The sequence below is a fragment of the Trachemys scripta genome, chromosome 3 (assembly GCF_013100865.1).
Source record: "Trachemys scripta elegans isolate TJP31775 chromosome 3, CAS_Tse_1.0, whole genome shotgun sequence".
Taxonomy (NCBI): Eukaryota; Metazoa; Chordata; order Testudines; family Emydidae; genus Trachemys; species Trachemys scripta.
Window position 1 is genome coordinate 106,081,465 of NC_048300.1, and position 25,110 is coordinate 106,106,574.

The 25,110-nt window shown below is 40.5% G+C and overlaps 1 protein-coding gene across 2 annotated transcripts in view; it reads left to right on the plus strand.

The window, feature by feature from the left end:
* The window catches only part of STX7 (syntaxin 7), a 44,559-nt gene extending 36,562 nt beyond the window's left edge, over nucleotides 1–7,997 (plus strand). For both annotated transcript variants that reach the window (XM_034765638.1, XM_034765639.1), the window contains exons 8-10: nucleotides 1,816–1,888; nucleotides 3,823–3,905; nucleotides 6,528–7,997. In XM_034765638.1, coding sequence (XP_034621529.1) covers nucleotides 1,816–1,888; nucleotides 3,823–3,905; nucleotides 6,528–6,620 — 249 coding nt within the window. In that variant the 3' untranslated portion in view covers nucleotides 6,621–7,997. The remainder of the gene's footprint in view (nucleotides 1–1,815; nucleotides 1,889–3,822; nucleotides 3,906–6,527) is intronic.
* Nucleotides 7,998–25,110: the final 17,113 nt, after the last annotated feature.

Consider the following 25,110-nt stretch of genomic DNA (forward strand, 5'->3'; position numbering starts at 1 on the left):
TTTTTTTTTTTTTTTTGTTTTTTTTTTTTTTTTTTTTTTTTTTTTCTTGTTCTTGTTCTTGTTCCGCTCCGGCCGCCCTGTAGGGAGCGGCGGCGCGGAGAACCAGAGCGCCCTGCAGGGCAGTTCTCTTCTTTCCCTCCCCGCCAACCGGAGCAGAGCCCTCGCGGCAGGCGGCGGCGCAGCAGGAGGGGCCACGTGGCAGCACCCCTGCTGTAGCCCTGGCCGTCCCCTTCTCTCTCTCCCGTCCGCCCGCTTCCCCCCGCCGGTACCCCTGCACCTGCGCTCTGGCCGTGCCGCAGGTTTTTATTCTGGCCGCCCTGGGTTTTGTTTGTTTGTTTTTTGGTTGGTTGGTTGGGGCAGCCAAAAAGCCAGAGCCGGCCCTGCTCCCCTCCTTTTTCCCTCCCCACCCCCAAGACTTCTCCTCATCCCAAAGCATTTTTATAGACCATGCAGTGTAGCACAGTATTGCCATTCATTCTTGTCCATGGCTTGTTCCCCCATTAAGTTCAAAAGCAAATTTTAAATAAAATGCGAAACGTCCCCTCTACAGAATTTTCCAGGTGGGGTATTTTTCAGTTCTTCCTGGTGTCAGCTGTTTTTAATATCGTTGTCTGGAAATGCAGGATAAACATATTAAATATAATAAAAATGGGTAACTCCTATTTATACTATATATGCATTAAAAGTACCAATAGTTGGGCATATGAAATATTGACTCCAGTAATGACTAAATTTTTCTGGAATTGAACAGAAATGCTTGAGGACAGTCCATCTGTCCATGCATTCATCTACCAATAGCAAAACAAAAAACTTGGATGGGAGAGGCAGGGGAAATTCCAATATTTTAAAACAAAATAAGTACTAATGAACATATTAAATGACTCCGAAATGTAGGTTATGGATTAATAGCATTGTGGCTGTTGTGCGTTTTGAAAAAGTAATTGACTTTTAAAACACCAGTGGAAATGAATGATGGATTCCAGACTGACTGAAATTATATATTTTGAGCTCCAACAAACTTCACCAGCAATTAAGAGTCTGGAGCTGGACCTTTAACAGGCAATTTTGCTGATGAATGAGACAAATAGAATCCAGTCCTCTTTTCTTTATAGGCTTTGCAGTACTGATTGTATAAGAACTTATTTTTGTGGGTAAACTAAACAGAGGTGGATAAATAGGAATTGTAAGCAAAACAAGAAGGTGCCACTGCCCTCTACTGGATGAAACTGTTTTTTGGTAACTAAGGGCTGGTCAATAAGAGTTACACAAGTTTAACTTTTAACTTAAACAGACATGGTTAAACTGCTGCAAAACCTTATGGAAGGATATTTCTTTCCGTTTTTGGTTTAAGTCACTAAAGAAATTATTTAAGCCTTTTTGACATAAGCTACTCTTAAACTGACAGAATTTTGCACTAGTTTAACTAAGGCCATGTTTATATGGAGAGTGAACATGCAGCAGACTCTAGCACTCTAGATTTCCACCCCAACTTGCTGTGCATTAACTCTCTGTATAGACAAGCCCTAAACTAGTGTAAGAACACCTTTGCCATTGCAAGTTTGTGTGTAGAGAAGACCTTAGAATTTGGCCTCTTAACTAATAGGATGTGCAGTGCAACTGATTTTGGATATTTAGATAAATATGATAGTGTTCTTTTAATCCAAATTAAAACTTGAGCTTGCAAAAGAATTTATATTAGCTTCTTGGTGCAGGAAACCATAGCTATCTAGTCTGAAACAATGCACAATGTTTGGCTAACTACAGGAGTTTCCCATGGTATTTGGTAACTGTTTTTTAAATTATTTTCTCTTGCAGGCAGATATTATGGACATCAATGAAATATTTAAAGATTTAGGAATGATGATTCATGAACAAGGTGATGTGATAGGTAAGCACAGATCATAAAATATTTTTTAGAAAATTTACATGAAATTTAGGAGGTGGGGGGAGAGAATAATATCCCATTGATTTATGTAGATTATTTATCATGCTGTATAATGCTTGGATCTTAATTTTAAACCACAAAATCATGATTCTCCAGAAACTAGCCAGATAAGATTTGTTTTTGATGGTGCTTTTTTGAGTACCTTTCTGCTGACTGTCTGTATTTAAGTTGATTGAGGTTCTAATCTGTTGTGTTCTATATCGGCAGAGATTGTTGGGTGATCTGTTAAAGCAATCAGGAAATCAGTACACTTGGGGAAAATGGCTTTAAATGTAGTTTCAGGTTCTACTCCTTCATTTTGAGTTTTGCTTCCAATTTTTGTGAGTTTTTAATTGCAGTTTTCTTATTTTGTAAAATGTCTTTCACTCCCCATTTGAGTGAATGACCAACCTAAAATGGGGAAAAAATGCGAAGTATAAAGAAACTGGGGGGGAAACAATAGGAAAGTTATTTCCTCGGTTCTTTATGTTGGGCAAAGCAAATTAAGGGCTTGTCTCCACTTTACCGGGTGTGGCGATCGATATAGCGGGTCTAGTGAAGACCTGCTAAATCGACTGCTGATCACTCTCCTGTCGACACTAGTACTCCACCGGAATGAGAAGCATAAGGTAAGTCGATGGGAGGAACTCTCCTGTCAACCTAGCGTGGTACAGACACTGCGAAAGGTCGACTTAAGCTACGTCGACTCCAGCTACGTTATTCACATAGCTGGAGGTGCGTAACTTAGGTCGACTGAGCCCCATATTGTAGATCTGCTCTAAGCTAAACCCAAAAACAGACACTGTTATTCCAAAAAAGATCATCCACACAGGGAGTTACTGTTGTAACAATGTTGGTTTGATAATGCCAGTAAATTACCTTGAGTAAGCCCTTAGTTACTTCAATAAATGCAAATTTAAGCGCACACCATTTTCTCAGAATACAACTAAATAACACTCTTCTAACCAACATTCACGGACTGGCCATGATTGGTTTTGTGCCCACAAAGCCTTCTCTCTTAATAATTACTGATCCACCAAACCTTTCAAACAAAATTTCCATCAATTGAATTTCGTACTAAGTGGTATTCTTAAAGTTCTGGGTCACTCATTTCATCTATCTATCACCACTTTTCTCTCATGTCTTTCTCTGAGCAGTCAGTGCTCTTCATCCATCCATCCATCTCTCTCTCTCTCTCTCTCTCTCTCTCTCGTTTATTCTCAAACACCAGCTTCCTGAGAAACTATCCTTAGTGGTCCATGTCCAAAGCCAACCCTCCACTTCTAAAATACCTGAACTTGGAAGTTATGATATCTGAAGTAAACCTTGGACTACTCTGGGTGCTTCAGAAGTTAGCCTGGTCACTGTTACAGTACATATAGGGAAAATGACAAAGGAGGAAACTTCCATAATGCAGTAGGATAATGTTTGTGTGTTAGTGAAGGTAAATGCAAGTCAAAAGTGATTGTTCTTGCACTTTGTTCTGTGTATTTGAGTGTTTTATCTACTGTGTTTATCAAAGTTAGTTTGAATGCTTTTTAGGGGATAGAGATTTAACTTTTTATTCAGGAAAGTAAGATGAAAATAAATATCATGAGGTGATGGTAAACTATTACCTATAGGTCCATTTATACCATGTTGTTGATTTTTAGCCATTAATCATTAGGAGGGTGGTGTTTTTTGTCTTGCAGTAGATACTTAATCTGATCCAATTGTACATAGAAATTCTAAGGGTAGGCTTGTTGGGATTTAATGTTATGAGACTAAATGTCTGCTCTGGGAATGTGGAAGATCAGAACTGCAGCAGCTGTAATTTAATTAGTAACAGTGGCAAACACAGACTTTTACTACATCAGGCTTTAATTGAGAAAATTACTTTTTTTCTTTCTTTTAAAAAGACAGCATAGAAGCCAATGTAGAAAATGCTGACGTACATGTCCAGCAAGGAAACCAGCAGCTATCAAGAGCAGCAGACTACCAGGTAATATCAGTGCAAACTGCCAGTCATCTATCAATAATTGTCCCTTTCACTTGTTTGTCTTAATTTTTATTATGGTAGTTTAATTCTTCCTTATAATTGTTTTAATGGTTTGGAGACTTACTCAAAGACCCGAGACTGGCATAGCATAGCATCTTTGGGTCACTAATCCAAATTCAGCCCAGGTTGGTAGAAACAAAAAGTCAATGCCCTCTGAAAGTTTAGCAGCCTTATGTAAAATTAACTGGCTGGTGTCCCATACTATGAAAAACCATCATAACTGATCTTCTCATTGCCAGTGCAGTAAGGGAAGGATTGAATGTGCATGGAGAATGAACCTATCCTTTGCTTCATAATTTCCCTAAGTCAAGATTGGGGTTCATTGGTAGGGCAGTATAGGGAAGTTTTGTGCTACTGCTCAGGCTGCATAAATCTCTTCTGTGCATAGAAGACTTTGCTTTCCAGTTCTGCCATGTTCACGGACTTAATAAAATGAAGGAGCAAAGTTTTAGAAACCTGTGAAAGACTTTTCTTTTTTTTTTTTTCTTTTTTTCTTCAAGTCTATTTAGAGAGTCTTAAATTTTGGCCTGTGTTAGAGATAATCTTATTAGTAATACATCCTCTTCCTTGAACACTTCTCTGCTGAAGTTGACCTTCTCATTTAAAGTCATATTGCAGTTATAGCCAGGCAAACGAATCAATGGGGAAAATTTTATTAAACCTAGATTTGTCTGCTGGCTTGTAAGGGACAAAATTAAGGTGGCCAACTTTTTTCTAAAATATAGGCAGGGCTGGGAGCACCACTTATTAAGATTGCCCAACAGTTCCCATTATAAGACCCTGTTTTCAGTTGCTTATAAGTTTTTGTTCCCCCCCCCAAAACTTTTTAACCAGTTGAGATAAAAATTTTCATTCCAGTGTCTACCTGCCTGAAATTTTTTTGGAAAACTTCAGCCAAAATGATTGATCTGTTTCAAAGAATGAGGCAATACAGAGGAAAATACATAATTTTTGTCCATGCTAAAAAAATTCTGGTGACCTTTTTATTTGAAAAGTTTTAAAATCCCATGGATTTTGGAGAGGGATTGGCTGAGGAATGGCCTTTGTGTCAGGATGGGCCTTTTGTTATCCCTGTGAAAATCTGTGCAAATTTGGCCAAGTTATAAGCCTTTTGAAAAGATCAGTTTCTACATACTCAGTAGAGACTTGGTTGGTTGGTTGTGGGTGTTTTTTAGCAGCTAAAATCTCCGATTCCATCCTTACTGACCATGCTCAAGCCTCTCAGAGCTCCCTAGTGCTGAGCATATTGCATATATGCCATCCCCACAGAGCAACTGAGTATGCTCCCTCCAGTTCAGAGCTGTGAGAGTAAAGCCAGACATTCCCTGTAATGGTTGATCCCAGCTATTCTGGGAGTCAGGCCCTGGAATGGAGAGCTTGTCTCCTGCATTCACAATGACTTCCCTGCTGGCACCCAGGCAGCATGGAGGAGGAAGCCATCAGATTCATCTGTGGGGTGGGAGACGAGGGAGCCAGATTGCCATGTGGGAAAGGAGTAGATTGGGACAAGGAGTCCGACAACACTGGGATTGGAAGGGGTGCAGGGGGAGAAACTCGAACTGGTTCAGTAAGTAGACTGGAAGCTGGGGATGGGAGAGGATGGTGGAAATGGTTGGACAAGGAAACTGGGAGTCAGCTTGGGAGACTGAAAGTGTGTTGCAGGCGGTGGGGGGCTGGGAGCCAGCTGGGTGTCAGGGGAGAACCCTGAGATTCTACTGAGGGGAGGGGTGGAAGACTAGAACCGGGACGAGATGCCTATCTCCTGGTTCTTCATCCCAGTTATCCCCTCCAGGCTTCCTTGTCCAAGTTCCAGTCCCAGTCTGTCTTCCTCCCTGGACTCCTTCATCCTAATTCCCCACCTCCCAAAACACACCTTGGCTCCTTGTCCCAGGCTCCTGCACCCCCAACCAGCTCATTGCCCCGATCTCCACCCATAGGCCTAGTCTTCACTTACCGGCTGGTCCGGCGGCACGCCATCGATGTTCTGGGATCGATTTATCGCGTCTGGTTAAGACGCGATAAATCGATCCCGGATCAATCCCGGAAGTGCTCACAGTCGGCGCCGGTACTCCAGCTCGCCGAGAGGAGTACGCGGCGTCGACGGGGGGAGACTTCCGGCCGCGTCTGGACCGCGGTAAGTCCGGAGTAAGGTACTTCAAATTCAGCTACGTTATTAACGTAGCTGAATTTGCGTACCTTAGTCTGAAGTCCGGACTAAGTGTGGACCAGCCCTTACTCTCTGCCTCTGTCCCAGTCTACTCTCTCCACTGTCCCTCCCCCTCCCCTTACAGACAAAAAAAATCTATATACTTATTACATTTCCTGTGAGATGCCAGGGAGAATGTATTTTTCCAATGTGAATTCCAAATACCCTTGAAATCTAAGGGGTGAAGTTATAATTTTTTTGTTTGTTTCCTGAACGACTTTTGCCTGTTAACCATTTACTATCTTAATTGTCTTTTTTTTAAGTACACGGTTCATTTAGGTTGTGTAAATAACAGAACCACAGAACAGTTGCTAAGTAGTTCTGAACACTGCACAACAATCAAATTTTTGTATTAACAGCGCAAGTCCCGAAAGAAAATGTGCATCATCATTCTTGTACTTGTCATTGGAGCAGTGGTTCTTGGACTCATCATATGGGCATCTGTGAAATAAGACTGTTGAAAGAGCATTATTTAAATTATGCAAGAAAACTCCTACACTCGTTTTTGTCTGCTTCTGAAGCTGTTCAGTAAATGATGGTTCTATACTTTATCACTGTTGCTTTTTTTAAAACCTGAGAAATGACTGTTGGTACCACTAGTTGGTATAACTTCCTTCCATTCTTGGATTTGAGATTGGCTGTACTGGCAAGACAACAATCAGTCAGTTTTATAAACTTACTTTTTTGTTGGTAAACTTACTTAATAAACCCCTCTAAATATTTCGGGCTAATCAGAATTTTTGATTAAAGTGGGGCATAATGCTTTGATATTTCTAAGTGTTGCCAAATCTAAACAGTTTTCTGAACTCCTTATTCTAATCGGGACAACACACTTATTGTCACAAGTTATTTTTAAACTGGTGAATAGGTCTTCCCACTCGCTGTCTCCTATGGATTACTCAAGATTATAACATAAAACCATGTTGACGTCAGAAAACTATCCTTCACTATTGAAGCCTTTGGATTAGGTGTTCAGTTTCTGATTGACTAGGAAATCTTTCATAGATTTCATTTGTCTTTATGTGGCAGTAGGTATCCGTGTGCCAGGCAAAGCCTATTTTATAGGTAAAATGGATGGCAATAATTTATTAATATAGGCTTTTTGATTAAACTCTTAAATTTAGAAATGAGACTTTGGGCCATATTTTTACTTAGCATTCATGCACCTAACTTATGCACACATCTGGTATTTTCATGCCTAAAATAAGTGTTGATAAATGATTATGCACAATTGAACATGTTTGACTGAATCTGGGTCTAATTTTAGTTGTGAACTCTTAAGTATGATATTGGGAATAGTGAAAATTTGTAGTTTCCAAATTGCACTTGAACTCCAGTGATCTGAACCTGCTGTTATGGTACAAATACTTTGAACAGTACAGACCCCAGTTTGTAAAAAATGTATTTTGTTTCTTATGCAATCAGAGAGAGGAGGACTAATAGTTAAATTTAGTGTCCATGACTGATTAAGATCTCTACTTCCAAATGCCAATCAGTTGACCTGACTCAACTTGCTCAGAAGCTTGGCCATGCTTACAACTTTCCAATTTTTTTCCTTTTTGTGCTATTTTATACTAATCCATAATTAGAACGGTAATGTATTTGCCTTTGTAATTGATATTGCGATAGTGCACTAATCAAGAATATTGTGCAGATGAAAATGTCTCTTAATCTGTATTTTATAAAGTTATTGTACAGCAGTTTGATAGAGAATGCACTATTTACATAACAAGCGGAGATTTACTAATTGAGAACTATTTAACTGTAAGTATCTATGGACTTAAAATTGTAACCATGAAGCCAAAATAAAGATGTTGTTTTAAAAGTGAGGGTTTTTCAGAATGTTGTTTTCTGTACTAGCACACATCACGTACCAAGTGATTAAAACTCATTTAAAGGGGGACAAACTCAAATTGTAAGCTGCAAATATGCAATCTGGTCCACACAAGGATTTCACATCTGTGTGTGGGCCCGTTGACTTAAATGGGACTCCATGTGTATAAGAGTTCAGCCAGATGCATCAGATTGCAGGGTCAAGACCCAACCTTGGATAATACAAATTAAGGTCAAGGTTTTCACCTCTTTCTGAAGTCTGGCTGTTCAGGAGGATATATTCATTACCAGTTCTTTGTCATTTTTAATATATAAGATAGGAGCCCAGAATTACAGGATGGGCACCTATAGATGTGTGTTACATTTTGGAAGAAATAAGCTTTAATGTCAGGTTCTTAGTGCTGATGTATTTGAGTTTCAAACACTGCAGGATATGTTCTTTTATTTAAACCCTGTGGTTGTGTGTTTTTTGGGTGGGGCGATTGGAATCTCTTTAATTGTGGAACTCTTCTGTTGGTCTTAGAATTTTTTATAAAAGCTTTTCTAAAAGAATTTGGGCCAATTTCTTTGTCCATTTGCAATCTTGGTTAGAACTGAGTATGGTGACTCTGTACCAATATCACTGTGGGTTTGTTACACAATTACTTGGATACAGTAAGTAAAAACAACAAAAATACTTGTGGTTCCCTAAATGTCAGAACTGTAAATACAAATTTAGGATCTGAAAGTAGCTTTCTTCTTTCCCCTCCATCTTGTGACTCATCCCTTCACCCGCCACTCCCTGGTATTGAAAATTCTGCAGGAACATACTGCCATCAGTTACACCTATGCAAACTCATTGCCTTCAAAGGGAGTTGTGTGGGTGTAATTGAGGGCAGAACTTGGACTTGCAATTGGAGTTTAGTTGATGATAATTTTGTTGCTGCACAAGCTAAAACTAGATACAGTTTGCTCTTTTAGTTTGGATGCAGTGGAGATTGGCATGATATAAGCAGCTAAATCCCACTACAAATATTTAAGCACATACCGTATATACTCGTTCATATGCCAAATATTTTTGGTAAAAAAGTGTCGCATCAAAGAGCGAGGGTTGGCTTATAAACGGGTCTACACCAAAATTTGATGATTTTAAACTCTATGGCAGGGATCGGCAACCTTTGGCATGCAAGCCGGGCCGGTTTGTTTACCTGCTGCATCTGCAGGTTCAGCTGATCGCAGCTCCCATTGACTTCAAGTCAGAGAATTCACCATTTATATTAGTTTAAACCTGCAAGTCATGCATTGGGGGTGCAGGGGACCCTGCCAATCTGACCCAGGGAAAATTCCTTCCTGACCCCAAATATGGCAATCAAGCCATATGACTTCCCAAAATTAATTTTATTTCAAGTCCAATAGCGATGGCTGAACTAGAGCATATCTTTTAGAAAAACATCCAGTCATGACTGAAAAATTTCCAGTGATCGAGAATCCTCCACTATCCGTGGTATATAGTTCTGGTGGCTAATTACACTTACTGCTTTAAAAAAAAGAAAAGTGTGCCTAACTTCTAGTCTGTATATGTCTAGGTTCAACTGCCATCTATGGGATCTTGTTTATACTTGTGGCTGCTAGATTGAAGAGCCTTCTGCTATCACATTACAGTTCCCTGTGTGGGTACTTTAAACCTTATATACCATCTAACTCTTGTGTGGAGGAGTTAGCTGTAAGCAAACAGCATTCTGAATACTTGTACTGGGCAGATCTGATGAATAGCACAGTGCCATTTTTACTTACACCACTATCTCAATATAATGCGACCCCGATATAACACGAATTCGGATATAACGCGGTAAAGCAGCGCTCCGAGGGGCTGGGGCTGCGCACTCCGGTGGATCAAAGCAAGTTCAATATAACGCGGTAAGTTTGTTTGTTTGTTTGTTTGTTTGTTTGTTTGTTTTGGCTTCCGAGGACAGCATTATATTGAAGTAGAGATGTAGTTACTTTTCAGGGTATAACTTAAATACTAAATTTTATTTTGTGCACACCATGATCATTGTGATGTTGTGCAGTCTATATGGTTTTATAAAAGCATGATAATAAGTGAATATAATGCAACTGGGATATGCTTCATGCAAAAGGTCTCTTGTAAGGTATCATTGCAAAGCTCATAATCTACTGAGTGTGATCATCCTATTTGTAGAAATGTACCATTCTTGTATCTAAAACTAGAAATATAAAACATAACTCAGAGGGCCTATTGTAATTATGCAAAGTGTGGGCCATTAATGATGGTTTGGAATCTTGATGACTCCGATTAACCAGGACCATTGTCTGCAAATGGCTGTGTTTACCTGTTAGTCTTCCTGCAGATGTGTGTGCTGGCAAGTGGGCAATGAAGTCTTGCAATGACGTGATCATGTCACCTGAACTGGAATCCATCTTTAACCTGGTGCTTTTCCAGTGAGGGGGGTGGAAACCCAGAGGGACAAAGGGTTCCCACCTTATACAAAAGATATATAAAGGGGTGAACGAGAACAAAGGGGGAGAGGAGCCATCATGAAGAATCCCCTAGCTATCACGTGAGCTGCAGTAAGAGCTGTACCAGGGGAAAGAATTGTGCCGAGGCCTGGAAGGTGTCCAGTCTGAGGAAAAACTTACTGAAGCACCTCTGAGGGTGAGATTATCTGTATTTAGTTTGATTAGACACAGATTTGCGCATTTTATTTTATTTTGCTTGGTGACTTACTTTGTTCTGTCTGTTACTACTTGGAACCACTTAAATCCTATTTTCTGTATTTAATAAAATCACTTTTTATTTAGTAATTTACTCAGAGTATGTATTAATACCTGGGGGAGCAAACAACTGTGCATATCTCTCTGTCAGTGTTATAGAGGGCGAACAATTTATGAGTTTGCCCTGTATAAGCTTTATGCAGGGTAAAATGGATTTATCTGGGTTTAGACCCCATTGGGCGTTGGGCATCTGAGTGCTAAAGATGAGCACACTTCTGTGAGCTGTTTTCAGGTAAACTTGCAGCTTTGGGACAAGTGATTCAGACCCTGGGTCTGTGTTGGAGCAGACAGGAGTGTCTGGCTCAGCAAGACAGGGTGCTGGAGTCCTGAGCTGGCAGGGAAAACAGGAGCAGAGGTAGTCTTTGCACATCAGGTGGCAGCTCCCAAGGGGGTTCTGTGATCCAACCAGTCACAATCATAATGTCTGTGTTACTTTCATTCTCCTGCTCCTAGGAAAGGGCTGGGTGAGGTTTCCTTTTCTCACCTTGTGTACTAGGGAAGGGAGTGAGCAAAGGATCTTGTTCCCCATTGCACAAGTGATAAAGGAGGGGGAAGCAAGCACTAGGGATTCCTCCTTTCCCTCTACCCATAGTAGTGGGGATGAGTTTTCCGAACCCATGTAGTGCAAGCCTTTGATCAGGGCACAGTCACTTTGTAGATTGAGTAGATCAGATAGGGTGAGCTGCCCACCACATTCAGCCAAACTGCACCCTCTGGAGCAGCCATCTTACAGCCCCTAAACTCAATATAAAACCCAGCCCCACTGGTCAAGTACCTGCTTGCCAATTAGCTCAAACAGGGCCTTCAGCCTCACAAAATCAAGGGGGCATAGGCAGGAGGAGGAGAATGTTTTAAAGCAATTTGATGATGGGAGGCACACAATTTAGGTGTCTGTCAGCAATCACTTTAAACAACAGAAATTCTAATGGAGCTACTTTTTCCTAATCTTTTTCCAAATATAGACATAGCTCTTGACTATATATAAAATGTAATCCCCAAGTACTGAAAGAAAGCTTTGATTATCTATTAACAACCTAACAAAACATCTGGATAGGATGTATGTGAGACTGTGTCTTCTAGAACACAGATGTTCATTGTTCTGAATTATGCATCAACATGGCAGATTAGCAAGGCAAAAAAAAGTCAATCAAAGCACATTTCAGGTTCACGGATGAGACCTTGTAAGAATAGTTCCTTTGTAGTTATCTTAACCACACACCAGGAGAACTTCTTTTCTTTCCTGCTTTTTCAAAGGTGGTGACAATCACAAGGCCAGAGGTTTCTGTGAAGGGTTTTTTTTTTCCTTCTTGGAAATTGTTCTTAGTATTAAACAGTATCTGCAAACTAACTTAACAGTCTTTTCTGGCAGGCCTCCTTACTTTGTGCATAAAGTCAGCAAATATATTGGAATGTCAGTGTTTCAGAAACTGAAGGGTGGGCTGGAAGTTGGCCATTAAAGGAATTGTTTAATCCTTTTAAACTGTTTTTAGTTCTGTGGGTGGGTGGCGGGTTAGTAATCTAAAAGAGAAAATATGGTTGGTGATCAGATTTATATCCCCAGCTGCTAATGGCATTGGAAATAGCAATGTTCTAGAGTTGTTCTGAAGTGTGCTAGAGAACAAGTTCTGTGTTCTGGAGTCATTTTGTTTAGCGTTTTCATTAAAACACTTTTGGGGCTTGTAAGCATTAACTATTAATGAGAGGGAGGGGAGTGTGAATACCCATGTGCGCACACAGGGTACATGTACCCATCCAGTACCAGCCTTATTTCTCACTTGCACATTTATATTCTGATAGTATTCACAATGTGCTCAGTGCCGTGCAAACAAAGGGAGGTACAGTGCCTCCTCAGTGAGCTTGAAACTGAATCTTAATATGTCACCTAAAGTGTAACGCCTTGTCTATATGGGGAAATTGACCAGTATGGCTATTACAGAATAGGTAATTACTCCAGAGTTAGTGAATTCTATTCTGGAATAGAATGCCCACATAGGGAGCTCTTCTGGAAGAGCTGTTGCAGAATCACTTTATTATCAATAGCTGTGCCACTCAATTTCCTTGAAAAACAGTGCCCTAGAAACTGCAACCATTTTCAAAGTGTAAGAATGCAAATGTTAAGTGTTCTTCTTTACTTCCTTTTCATTGAAGATGGGCAGGTCATACAATGTTTGAATAAAGGTAAGTGTACAAAAGCTGTAACTAGAGATGTCCGTAACTCTAACAAAATTCTGACTTAAAAGGTGGAGAGGAACATGTAAAGTCTTCAAATAGGTCATCTTTAAAGGACCCAATTTCGTCATAATTTTCTTCTTTATACCATTGGTTATAAGCTTTTCTGTGAGTGAGGTGCTGGCTGTTTGTGTCCATTTCAAGGTGTACAGAGTCATGCATATGGTTCCCATCTTGCAATAATATTTCTAACTGCTGTTAAAATAATGTGAAGGTGCTGGGGTTGTAAATGCATCAAGATGTGTTCTGATCTCCATATACAAGGGTGCAATGTTTTGCAGAAGAGACGGTAGAGTGATTGTGAATATGTCAATCATAAAAAAACTTGCTCATGTGTAAAAATTCAGTAGAGAAAGCAATTTGTGTGGGAGAGATCGGAATCTCTGCTAATGATACTAAACATTTTTTTTAAAATCGGGGAACCTATCTAGCATCAAAGGCTTGTTAGTGCAAGACAGTATTACATATTAGCCTTTTTTAAATTAGCATATTGCGTTAACTCATCTTTGCGGGTGGAAAGAAACAAGGCAATTCAATTCTGAAAATTGCCAGTGGCATTTTTTTTTTTTTTTTTTTTTTTTTGTTACTCCTCATCGTTTCTCCACTCAAACCATAGTGATTTACAGTCATGGTTTTCCCTCATTTCATCCAAGCAGTGGTGGTTGAAGGGTATTTGATAAGGAGTGTAACAAGTGTTCTATAAGTGTCTCAAGAACAACTGCATTGCTGTGATTTAGCTATTGGCTATTCTGCTATCGTTCTCTCATTTTGACCAGTTTTTCCATCCTGGACTTGAGCAACCTTCCCAACAAAAATGTTGTCTATCTATATGGATAAGTTCCTGCCAAAAATTCTGGTTTTGATAAATCAGCATTTCCAACCCAAAAAAAGAATTCCCAACCAACTCTATGTGGAAGCCCCGTCAGGACTTACCCATGATTGAGCAGAGGAAGAGGTGGACAGCACTCCCTTCTGACTTCAAAGCCTGGTCAGTTGCTCAGTCCACAAAAGAAGATAGTTACTCCAGCCCTAAAGTCATTGCAACTCTGCCTACTGGGTGGTCCTGAATGAGAATACTGGGAGAGACTGAATGTCTTGAGAACCTGGAGTTGGGGTGCAGGGAGGTAAACAGCTGACTAGCTTGAGCTGCTTGGTAGCTCTATGGGTAGCAATGCCAGCAAAGTATTATTGAAATAGCTTTCATAGGAGGTTGATATTTTCTCTATCTGTTGCCTCCCAGGGCTTCTGCAGCTCCCAATGCCAAGGATATCTTGAGATGGGTTGGGCCCTTAAGAGTTTTTGCTTAATCTTTTTCCAATATTTTTATTTTTCTTTGATGTATACATGACTGTATGTGACAGGAATTGCTTCCCATACAGTGTTTTAGCTTCTCTTTAAAATTCCAGCTTCAGCAAAAGATGAAACTTGTTTTGACTAGCTTGGGGATTTTGCGTTATACAACTTTTGGATTTAAAGGATTTTTTTTAAAGACTGAACTGAGATTAAAGAGGCTAATTTAAGTGGAGTGTTATATATTGGAGGGAAGAGCTGTCTGGGGAATTTGTACCAATTTAGTTTGTAAAACACTCTGGAGGTTCTCCCCCGTGTCCAGATAAAACTCCAGAGTATTAGTACTTGAATGGAAACTAGACCTCAAAACTTATTCTTCCCCTCCCCCTGCAACTTTTATAATAACTCTAGTTGATTTAAAGGAGCTTGAAAGATCCAGGCAGAACATATTTCAGAAGGGAAAAAGGTAGAAGATTAATTTTGTGCTTCACCCCCTTACAAAGACAGTGTTGGATTAAAATGTTTAAATAATATTTTTAAACCATATGCCTAAACCAGGAGGGCTCTGAAACCCCAGACATATTCAATAAAGACCACAAGACTAAATAAGAGGACAACTATTTGGGGAGGAGATGGGGGAGGGAGGAAGCAATCTTCTGGTAGAGTGTGTGTGTGTGTGTGTTTCCACTTTTCTTTAAAATAGAAAGTGTCTAGAAACTGCACGTGCCTCCAGAAGCTCCCATATAACACTATGGGATGTTGATTAGTGCACAGAACAGTGACTGAATGTTGTCCATTAGATATGAATCAAATGTTGAAAACTCAAGACCATTCAGAAAGGGTAAAGGCCACCCTTTTTTCTGCAGCCAGAAAACATACTTGAAGTTGTATTTTTATGGTTCAGGGAGGAAACCACAATAGCATTTCTGCATATTGTATTTCATGTGTATCCGAAAAGGCTTTAGTTTTCTGGTGTAATCATTTCTGTTATGATCCCAGAAGAAGGCTCAGTTTCCTGAACTCTTCCTGACTTCTCTTGCTTATGTCCTTGCTGTATGACAGACATACCTTCTAATCGAAAAGATTAAAGTGTTATAAGGACTTAAATAGTGGTAGAGGCATGTGGCAGCATTAAGAGGACTGGGCTAATGGCAACCACTTCACCTCCAAGAAACCAATTTATTTCAGAGTCTGCTTACCCAATGAATGAACATAAGGTAAAATATATTAGTCCCAAAATCCATTTATTTAACCTAACCTAATTACATCAAATCAAAAACATCATGGACCTCTTATTTATTTAAGCTCTGACAGCATCATTGGTTTGTGGACCAAGACACGGAAGTATTGGTTTGTACACCTTTATTTTTGTTGTTCTCTTGTTTCTTAGTCACTTTTCTTGTATCTCAGTCTTGGCCCTCCAATTCTGCCTCTGTCTCTTTCCACAAGCGATTATCAGAAGGGCTTGATGAAGGAAATTGACTGACTGAACCTGTTCCTGTCCTGTTCATATGTGCTTTCCTTGTGTTATTGTAATCACAGTTTTTACACTGTTGCAATCCTAGTAGCATCCTGCTGTGACTGCCCAGAAAGGTAGGGTAAATCAACTTCACATGGTGCCACAGTAGTCTGCTGGCCATTGAAGGTTTACTTTAGGATACAGATGAGATTTTTCTTCCTGAACAAAATGTCCTGAGCTTAATTTCCCATTTAGTCACAAAGTGTCTAATTAGTGAAAGTAAAAAAACAGCATTATCAAACACCATTGGCTAGAAAATATTGCTTAATTCCTGACCAGGGCTCTGGAAAATAATTTGAGTCTTGCAAATTCCAAATTGAGAATGCAAATTTACAGGGAAGTTTTCAACATAGCTATTTTAGGGGTTACTCTGGGTAATCAGAATTAAACTCTTCTCTGTGAATTTGTATTAGGAAATAACTTCATACTGTTCTGAACGGTACTATAAGAGCTTGCAAGTTGTTAAAGTACTAATAATACTAATTTGCTCTTAATAGATGCTAGAGTGTATGCTGTGAGCAATGGAATAAAATACGCAAACTAACTGGGTAAAGCAAAGATGTGAACCAATCTGGGTTGGTGTGTAGGTGCTGTCATGGCACTAGAGTGCCAGTTGGCCAAAGCTGCAGCCAAAAAACACCACTCCTCCCAAGGTGGGGGGAAAACCTTCTTTACTGAAACAATTAAAGTACCAGTGCCCAACTTGAGCAACCAACCGGTATCTGATCTGGAATGGGGCGGGAGGAGAAATCTATCTAGTCCTTCTTTTTACTCAGGGAGAGCGGGACAGTCTGTCCCACTCACCAAATGGTCAGTCTGTTGATGGACCCTTCCATTCTCCAGGAAAGCATCTTGTCCTGCTTGCTGACTCTAGTCCCCAGGCCTTTGAATCAAACACTCTCTCTAGTGATGTGTGTTCCCTGGGATAGGGCAGCCATCTCCAAGGCTTGCCTTTCTGCCTTCCTGATTACTAACTGCAGCTGGGTGGACCTTCCTCCAGGACTGACACTTCTGGTAGGTGTTGTAGGATAAACCAGATGTAAGTACCTCGGTGAAATCCTGGTTCCACTGAAATCAGTGGCAAAACTCCCATTTCTTTCAATGGGGCCAAGAATTTACCCTCCTGTCTCTAACCTGTTACCTCCTCCTGCACTGGCCCAGTGTAGGGTCTGTGCACACCCTTGCAACTGGTTTCTAAATGCTGTAGCTTAGGGGAGCTGATTCACAGCATGAGATAAATGACCGATTCTAATCTGTCCACAGTGTACTGCACGAACTACTTTACTTACAGAGTCTGTTGTCTCCAAGATACTTCACAAGCTATACTATCACACTTGGCCAATGAAATGCAGCCTCTCTGGACTGTAAACAGGCTTGGAAGGATTGGATTTTTATCTGTAAATGTTGATAAATGTAATTTTCACCCCCCTACAAACAAATCAACAAAAAATATTTCCATCAATTACCTAAATTTGCAGACAAGCCAAGTTTAAAAAAAATTAGAGTTTGAATTAAGGATATTTACTTTGTATATTTTGACATGTGATATTGACAATTCATGTTTTAATAGTTTAAAGCTTTAACTTTTGGAATCTCAACATCTATAGTAATTAAATTGTCTCTTTTCTCCCCCACCCCCAATTTCCCATAACTGAGAATATCTAGCAATAAAAAAATCTTTAAAAATCTTTAATAAACATCAATATTACCTGTATGCAGTGGTGGTGTAGCTGTGTGGGTCCCAGGATAATAGTGAGACAAGGTGGCTGAGGTAGTGTCTTCTATTGGACCAACTTCTGTTGGTGTGAGACAAATTTTCAAGCTCTTTTATTGGACCAACTGAAGAACTCTGTGTAAGCCTGAAAACTTCTCTCTCTCCTACAGAAATCGGTCCAGTTAAAAAATGTTTTCTCACCCACCTTGTCTCATCAATATCTGTGACAATTATCAAAAAATCAAACTCTGCCAAGCCTGGGTGTAAGCTAAAAAAGTGAAAACACTATGCGGGAGTGAGAAGCAGACAGTTTGGTCAAGGACAATGGAAAGCCCCCTTGCAGAAAACTTCATACAGTTTTTAGGGATCTTTTTTTAAAGTGGATAGAGGACCACTTACACATACCTACTTTTTTTTGCATTTTCATGCTTACCTTTGCATGCACAATGGATATTTTGAAATTGAAATACCTGTTTGCGTATGCAGTTGTAGTAATTGTGCATGCAGCTGCACATGCATTCTTCAGAGTGCCTCTCTGAAGCTTCTGGCTGTGTAAAGGGAGCATTTCACTACTTTTGTAGGATGCAGATTCTTTCCACTGCAAGGAAGGCCTGCTCTGCTGGCAGGTGCACAGAGGGAAGTGGATGGGAACCATATGCCTCATGTGTATCTCGCTCTCATTTTTGCGGTGCTGGGAAATGGGAGATAGGGCAGTGCAGGAATGGCTAAGCAAGGACAGTCCCCACACTCGATCCTTGTATAAGAGTGGGAGTGGAGAGGCTCCTTGTTTCCTTTGTCTCAGCCTCTATTACCAGCCATGTAGGAACCAGGCAGACTCTGACGCGAAGCCATAACTTCTTGACACACATTTTTAAAAATAAATGTACTTTTGGAAAATAAATATTCAATCTTTATTTTTTATTTGTTGGCTTCTTGTATAAAAGAAGTATGGGCTCTGGCACTTCTAAGTCAATTCTGTTCTGGGAAGAGGTGGTTCTTTCCCCACAACCTTGTAGGGTTTTGGCAAAATGAGATATCTCTGTTAATGTTATGACTAATATATGAAGAATTTAAAGCCTTGGTTACAGCAGCAGCCAGCAAAATAGTCAATTTCCTCTTTCCTTCCCTCTGCAATTCTCTGTGGTTAGTCATCTGATGGGTTATACAATGGACATGGACCTAAATCAATTCACATCTCCACCACAAAAATTAAATATGGGCTCAACTCAGCACTCCCTACAAAAATAAGTATCCCCAGATGGATTTCAATAGGCATATGCACTGTTGTTGTAGCTGTGTCAGTCCCAGAATATTGGAGACACAAGGTGGGTGAGGTAACATCTCTTATTTTACCAACTTCTGTGGGTGAGAGAGACAAGCTTTCAAGCCACACAACAGAGCTCCATTCAGGTCAGACCTGAAGTTGGTCCAATAAAAGATATTGCCTTACCCACCTTGTCTCTTCAATAGGTATAGTCACATAGGGAAGGATTACCTGGGTGCGGGTGCAAGATTCTACCCAACAGTTAAACCAGAAAATCTGTCACTGCTGAAAATTAAAACAGCATGTATTCATGCTTTGGACTGGTATTGTGTGCCTACAATCAATCATTTGTTTAGTTTTGCTGGGAAGATTCTGGCTTTACCTAAGCCCTGACTGGAAAACATTTGTGCTTGTGAACATTAAAGCTGTACAACTGTCTCCTCCGTGCTCTTATTGCAACATTAGACAGCTGCTTTTCCTCTGATATTAGAAAAATGTTGTCACAGCCCTGGTCAAGCTTCCCCTGTTGGACACGCACCAGGCTGCTGTTTGCATTCATGCGGGATCCATGTACTTTTTTTTTGTTTGTTGTTTGTTTGTTTGTTTGTTTTTTAAAAGCTCCCCTCCACCTCAATAGGCTCCAGGCACTGTCATTGGCTTTTCCGACACACTTCTTGGGCACAGATTCTGCCCAGTGTCCCTTTTTGGAAGTTGGACCCCTCGATACGAAGACTAGTGCTGAGCTTCCTAAAAGCTTAAACATACCCTTTCCCAGAGCCCCACCTGTGTGGGCACTCTGGTTTACAGTTTATTTTAGGGGGAGGGAGAGCTCAGTGGTTTGAGCATTGGCCTACTAAACCCAGGGTTGTGAGTTCAATCCTTGAGGGAGCCATTTAGGGATCTGGGGCAAAAATCAGTACTTGGTCCTGCTAGTGAAGGCAGGGGGCTGGACGTGATGACCTTTCAAGGTCCCTTCCAGTTCTATGAGATAGGTATATCTCCATATGTTATATTATATTATATTCCTTCAAGGACATGTGATAACTGAAGTAAATAGACAAAGATTTTGCAAATAGATTTCTAAAACAATCACTTTTTACTTTATACAGCATGAGATGTATAGATCCATGCAAAATGAACACCTGTACCCATTTCCCTGCTTCTGTTTCCTCCCCACTCTTGAACGTTCTTTGGGATTTGGTCAGAGTCATCCAGCGAGTCCAGGATCCTTCTTCTACCCCTTCTCCTCTTGAACATGGTGTCTTCTCTCTGAGCCCTGCAGCCAAGTGTCCTTCAGCCCAGATAATCCAGCATTCAGAAAGGTTCCTTCTCCCTCTGGAACTTGCCCCTTTTTATTCCTCCCCCAAACTTCTCAGCCTCTGTGGGTCTAAAGGGCTGTATGAGTACCGGTTCCTTTGTTCCCCTCTTGGGGATTTTCCACATTTCCTCTACAGATGAAGAGAGATCCAGTTTCAAGTAGGCTGCAGCCTTCTTATTGTTCTGTCAGAGCCCAGCCTGTTGACTTGTTAATAGTCCTTAATGACTTTCAAAGATAAGACACTTGGGTGCCACTCCCTGGTCTTAGCACAAGGAGCCTCTGTGGAAAAGAGAGGGGTAAACTGAGTCACTCATCTTTTTCATAAAATATAGAATTTTTCACTATTCTCCAAAAATGTCTAAATTTTGTTGAGATTTTTGTTTAATTTTCCTGATAGTGTTTCAGATCATTCTCTGCACAGCACCTCCATTAATATTCTTTCTACAGGATCTTAAAACAGTGTATACAAATTTGTCAGTACACTTATCAAAATGGTAGCATAAAATATTAAGAATAAAAACATATCACCAATATTTGTGTTAGGTCTTTCTGTGCCACCCTAAATGAGACTGGAGCCCTCTCTCAATCACATGGTGAGAACAGTCCCTGTGCTGAGGAGCTTACAGTCTAAACAAACAAAATAGATAAAGGGTGGGAGAGAAAGGGACTTGGCTATGGTCGCACAGCAGGTGAGGGCAGAGCTGGTAGTAGAATGCAGGCCTCCTGCCTCTTTAGTCAGTGCCCTATACTACAGTGCCTTCCTCCTAGGAAAATGTAATTTAAAGTGAAGTGTAAATTGACAATTGCTGTATTGTTAAACTTGTTTTGTAACAATGAAGTTGATGTACCAATTTGCAATCAGCTTTCAGTTAAAGATTCTGAATTAAATATTGAAGTCTTCATATCATTCACAGATTTAAAGGCCAGAAGAGACTGAAAGCCATAGACTACCACCCATTAATTCCTGCATCTAGCCCACAACTTCTGACTCTGAACTAGTTTTGAACTGTATCGCTTCAGTTTCTAGCCATTGGATTTTGTTATGTCTTTGCTAGAGTAAAGAGCACTGCACTATCAGAAATTTTCTTCCCTTGTAGGTATTTACAGCCTATGATCAACTCCTCTTTTATTGGCAAAATAGATTGAGCTTCCTTAGCCTCTCATCATAGTTTCTTTAGTCTCATAGTAGAAGATTTTTACGGAACTTGAATAATTCTTGTTTCTGAACTTTTTTCCAATTTTTCAACATCCTTTTTAAAGTATGGACACAGTGCTCCAGTAATGGTCTCACTCATAATGCTTTGTACATATTAGTAACACCATCTCCCTGCTTCTCCTTTATTTTTGTGTGTTGCTACATCCAAAGATTGTGTTGGCTTGCTTTGCTGATACCTTGCAGGGGAGAGGGATAACTCAGTGGTTTGAGCATTGGCCTGCTAAACCCAGGGTTGAGAGTTCAATCTGGGGCAAAATCAGTACTTGGTCCTGCTAGTGAAGGCAGGGGCCTGGACTCCATGACCTTTCAAGGTCCCTTCCAGTTCTAGGTGATAGGATATCTCCATTAATTTATTTAGGAGCTCATGTTTAGTTGCTTACCTGTCACAATCCCTAAGTCTCTTTGTCATTGCTGTCCAGGATGCAGTCCCTGTGACGGGTGGGATCACAGAAACCCCCTTGGGAGCTGCCACCAGATGTGCAAAGACTACCTCTGCTCCTGTTTTCCCTGCCAGCTCAGGACTCCAGCACCCTGTCTTGCTGAGCCGGACACTCCCGTCTGGCTCCAGACACAGACCCAGGGTCTGAATCACTTGTCCCAAAGCTGCAAGTTTACCTGAAAACAGCTCACAGAAGTGTGCTTGTCTTTAGCACTCAAATGCCCAACTCCCAATGGGGTCTAAACCCAGATAAATCCGTTTTACCCTGCATAAAGCTTATGCAGGGCAAACTCCTAAATTGTTCGCACTCTATAACACTGATAGAGAGAGATGCACAGTTGTTTGCTCCCTCAGGTATTAATACATACTCTGAGGTCTGGTCTATACTACCCGCCTGAATCGGCGGGTAGAAATCGACCTCTCGGGGATCGATTTATCGCGTCCCGTCGGGACGCGACAATCGATCCCCAAATCGGCGCTCTAACTCCACCAGCGGAGGTGGTAGTAAGCGCCGCCGACAAAAAGCGGCAGAAGTCGATTTTGCCGCCGTCCTCACAACGGGGTAAGTCGGCTGCAATATGTCGAATTCAGCTACGCTATTCACGTAGCTGAATTTGCGTATCTTAAATCGACTCCCCGCTGTAGTGTAGATGTACCCTTAGTAAATTACTAAATAAAAAGTGATTTTATTAAATACAGACAGTAGGATTTAAGTGGTTCAGAGTAGTAACAGACAGAACAAAGTAAGTCACCAAGCAAAATAAAATAAAATGCGCAAATCTATGCCTAATCAAACTGAATACAGATAATCTCACCCTCAGAGATGCTTCGGTAAGTTTTTTTTTTTTTTTTTTTTCCTCAGACTGGACACCTTCCAGGCCTCTGCACAATTCTTTCCCCTGGTACAGCTCTTATTGCAGCTCAGGTGATAGCTAGGGGATTTTATAAATGGGGAAACTGAAGTAGGAAGGAGAAGTGAGTTCCCCAGCTTCACAGAAGGGCCACTGTCAGATCCAGAATCTGTAGACACCCCCAGCCATTCACTCATTTTCTTTCTCTCTTGTTAGGTGTTGTTGCTCAAACACCCTATTTTCCTTCTTGCATTGGTAGGTTTGCCTGCTTTCTGTTTAGGTTCTCTTGTTCTTCAGTTTCTAACTCTTTAGAACCCGGTGTTACTTTTAGTGTTTCTCTTGCAGAGGTGGGTGAACAATTTGGCTTGAAACGGGAACCTGTCAGAACCACCTATGACCATGTGCCTCCTGAATATTTCAAGTTACTGCAAGTACTTGGGACAGTGAAAGTTGACTTTTTAGGGATGACCACTGCATGTGGGCCTATACCACCTTTCGGATATGTTAAAGTAAGCATGCCTTTAAGCCAGTAGACAAATATCTCTCATGAACATGTATGCAGTTCCTATATTATTCTCCTTTTCACACATATTTCCTTCCTTCCATAAATGCAATCTGTCCCCCAATTGTCCTTTTATCAAGAAGGCAAAATGTACTCTATAAATACAGTTTGGGAGGAAAAACAAGTGCTTAGTGCAACAGATACTGAGAGTTTAAAAAAAAAAATCTTCTAGAATGTTGCCGTCCTCAGAGATAAAAGGAAGTTCCATACTTGCTTGCACTGAAAGGTTTACCATTGATTTCATCGATCATGATTCTGCTTCCAATGTACCTTCTTTTAAAATATTCTGGAAACTTTTATGTGACAGACTAATTACATGTTAGTCTTCTTAACTTGTCAGTAAGACAGGTGCTGCCAGTGTTGTCCAAGGGATGCAATAACTTATGATTCCTCCTTTCAAACGAAAGCTCTTGCATGATAAAGCATATAATCTCCTCTGGCTTCTCCAGAAGAGCGTATATCCCTAAATTCAACCTCCCTTACTGTTTGTTTAACCTTACCAATTCTAGTGTGTAAATAAGACATGGAAACTCAAATCCAGAGGAAAGCTGTAGCTACCTGTCCATATGTTTTTTTATTAGTAAACACAAGAATCACTGATTGTCCATTTTTTAAAAAAAGTTGATGTTCATAAAACTGTGTGAAGGCCACAACCTGAAAGGATGTCCTCCAACATCACCTTAAAGTTATACACCTTCATGTTCAGTAAATTCACCAATTCATTGCAGTACAGCATTGTCAAAGAGCACTCCGGAAGACTTGTGACAACTGCTGTCTTGGGCCTTGAGCCAGCAAAGTGTTTAAGTGCTTTGCTGGATTGAGACCTTGGCCAGCAACCTGTAGAGTAAACATCTGAAGAAGACAAGGAGTGTGAACAACTCTAAGGCAGTAGCTTTCTCTGTAGGCACAAGTACACAAGCTTTCTGGGTTCAATAACATGCCCAAGGTGATCCTGGATTTGGTCTTTGCTCATCTAACAATGTCTCTGCTGGTTCCTACCACCAGGAGAGGGGGAGAAATGGTATCTAACAAATGGACTTTACTTCTGATCTAGCTTTCCAACTTGATCTCAGATAAACTAGAGATCCTGCCTGCCCAAGGAATAAACTATGCCTCTATCATGAATCTGACTACAACCAACCTGCATTTTTAAGAAAATAAAGACAGAGGTTTTAATATTGTGTAGTTAATAAGCAGTTAAAATCTTAGATTATAAGCAAACCTTAAAGGACAGCACTACCTGTGAGCAGCATAAATAACATTTATGAATCATGACAAGTCCCCTATGGTGATTTGGCTCCCCTCTCTCCCCAGTCTCATTTTGAAGAAAACCTACCTGGCTCCCAACTTTTCTTCCTACGCTGTCTGGCTTCCTTTACTCAAAATTTTATGTTGAAAATGAACATCTCTCACTGCCCAGAAGTGACAGTACAGGGACCCAATTTTATATGTAGGAATGGAACAATGGCAGGGACATCTTCATAGCATTTCACCCAGAGATTAAGCATTCTCCATGGACGTTTTTATTGCTACTTAAAATTATGTGGCCTACACTTTCAAACGTGCCTAGTGATTTTGGGTACACAACTTATAGGGGTCTAAATTTTCAGAAAGCACTGAGTCACCCTATAAAATCAGTTGCATGCCCCAAAATTGAGGTACCCAGAATCACTAGTTACTTTTGAAAATTTAAAGCATGTGATTCTAACTTTAAAATATAGGCATGACGAGTGCTGTGATAATTTTCACTTAATTGAATATTTTAGAAATTTCCTCTAAGCTGCAAACTACTTTCAGTTCCTTTTATATGAATCATAGAAATGTAGGGCTGGCAGGGACCTTGAGAGGTCATTTAATCCAGCCACCTGCGCCGAGGCAGGACCAAGTGTACCCAGACCATCTCTGATAGGTATTTGTCTAACCTGCTCTTAAAGA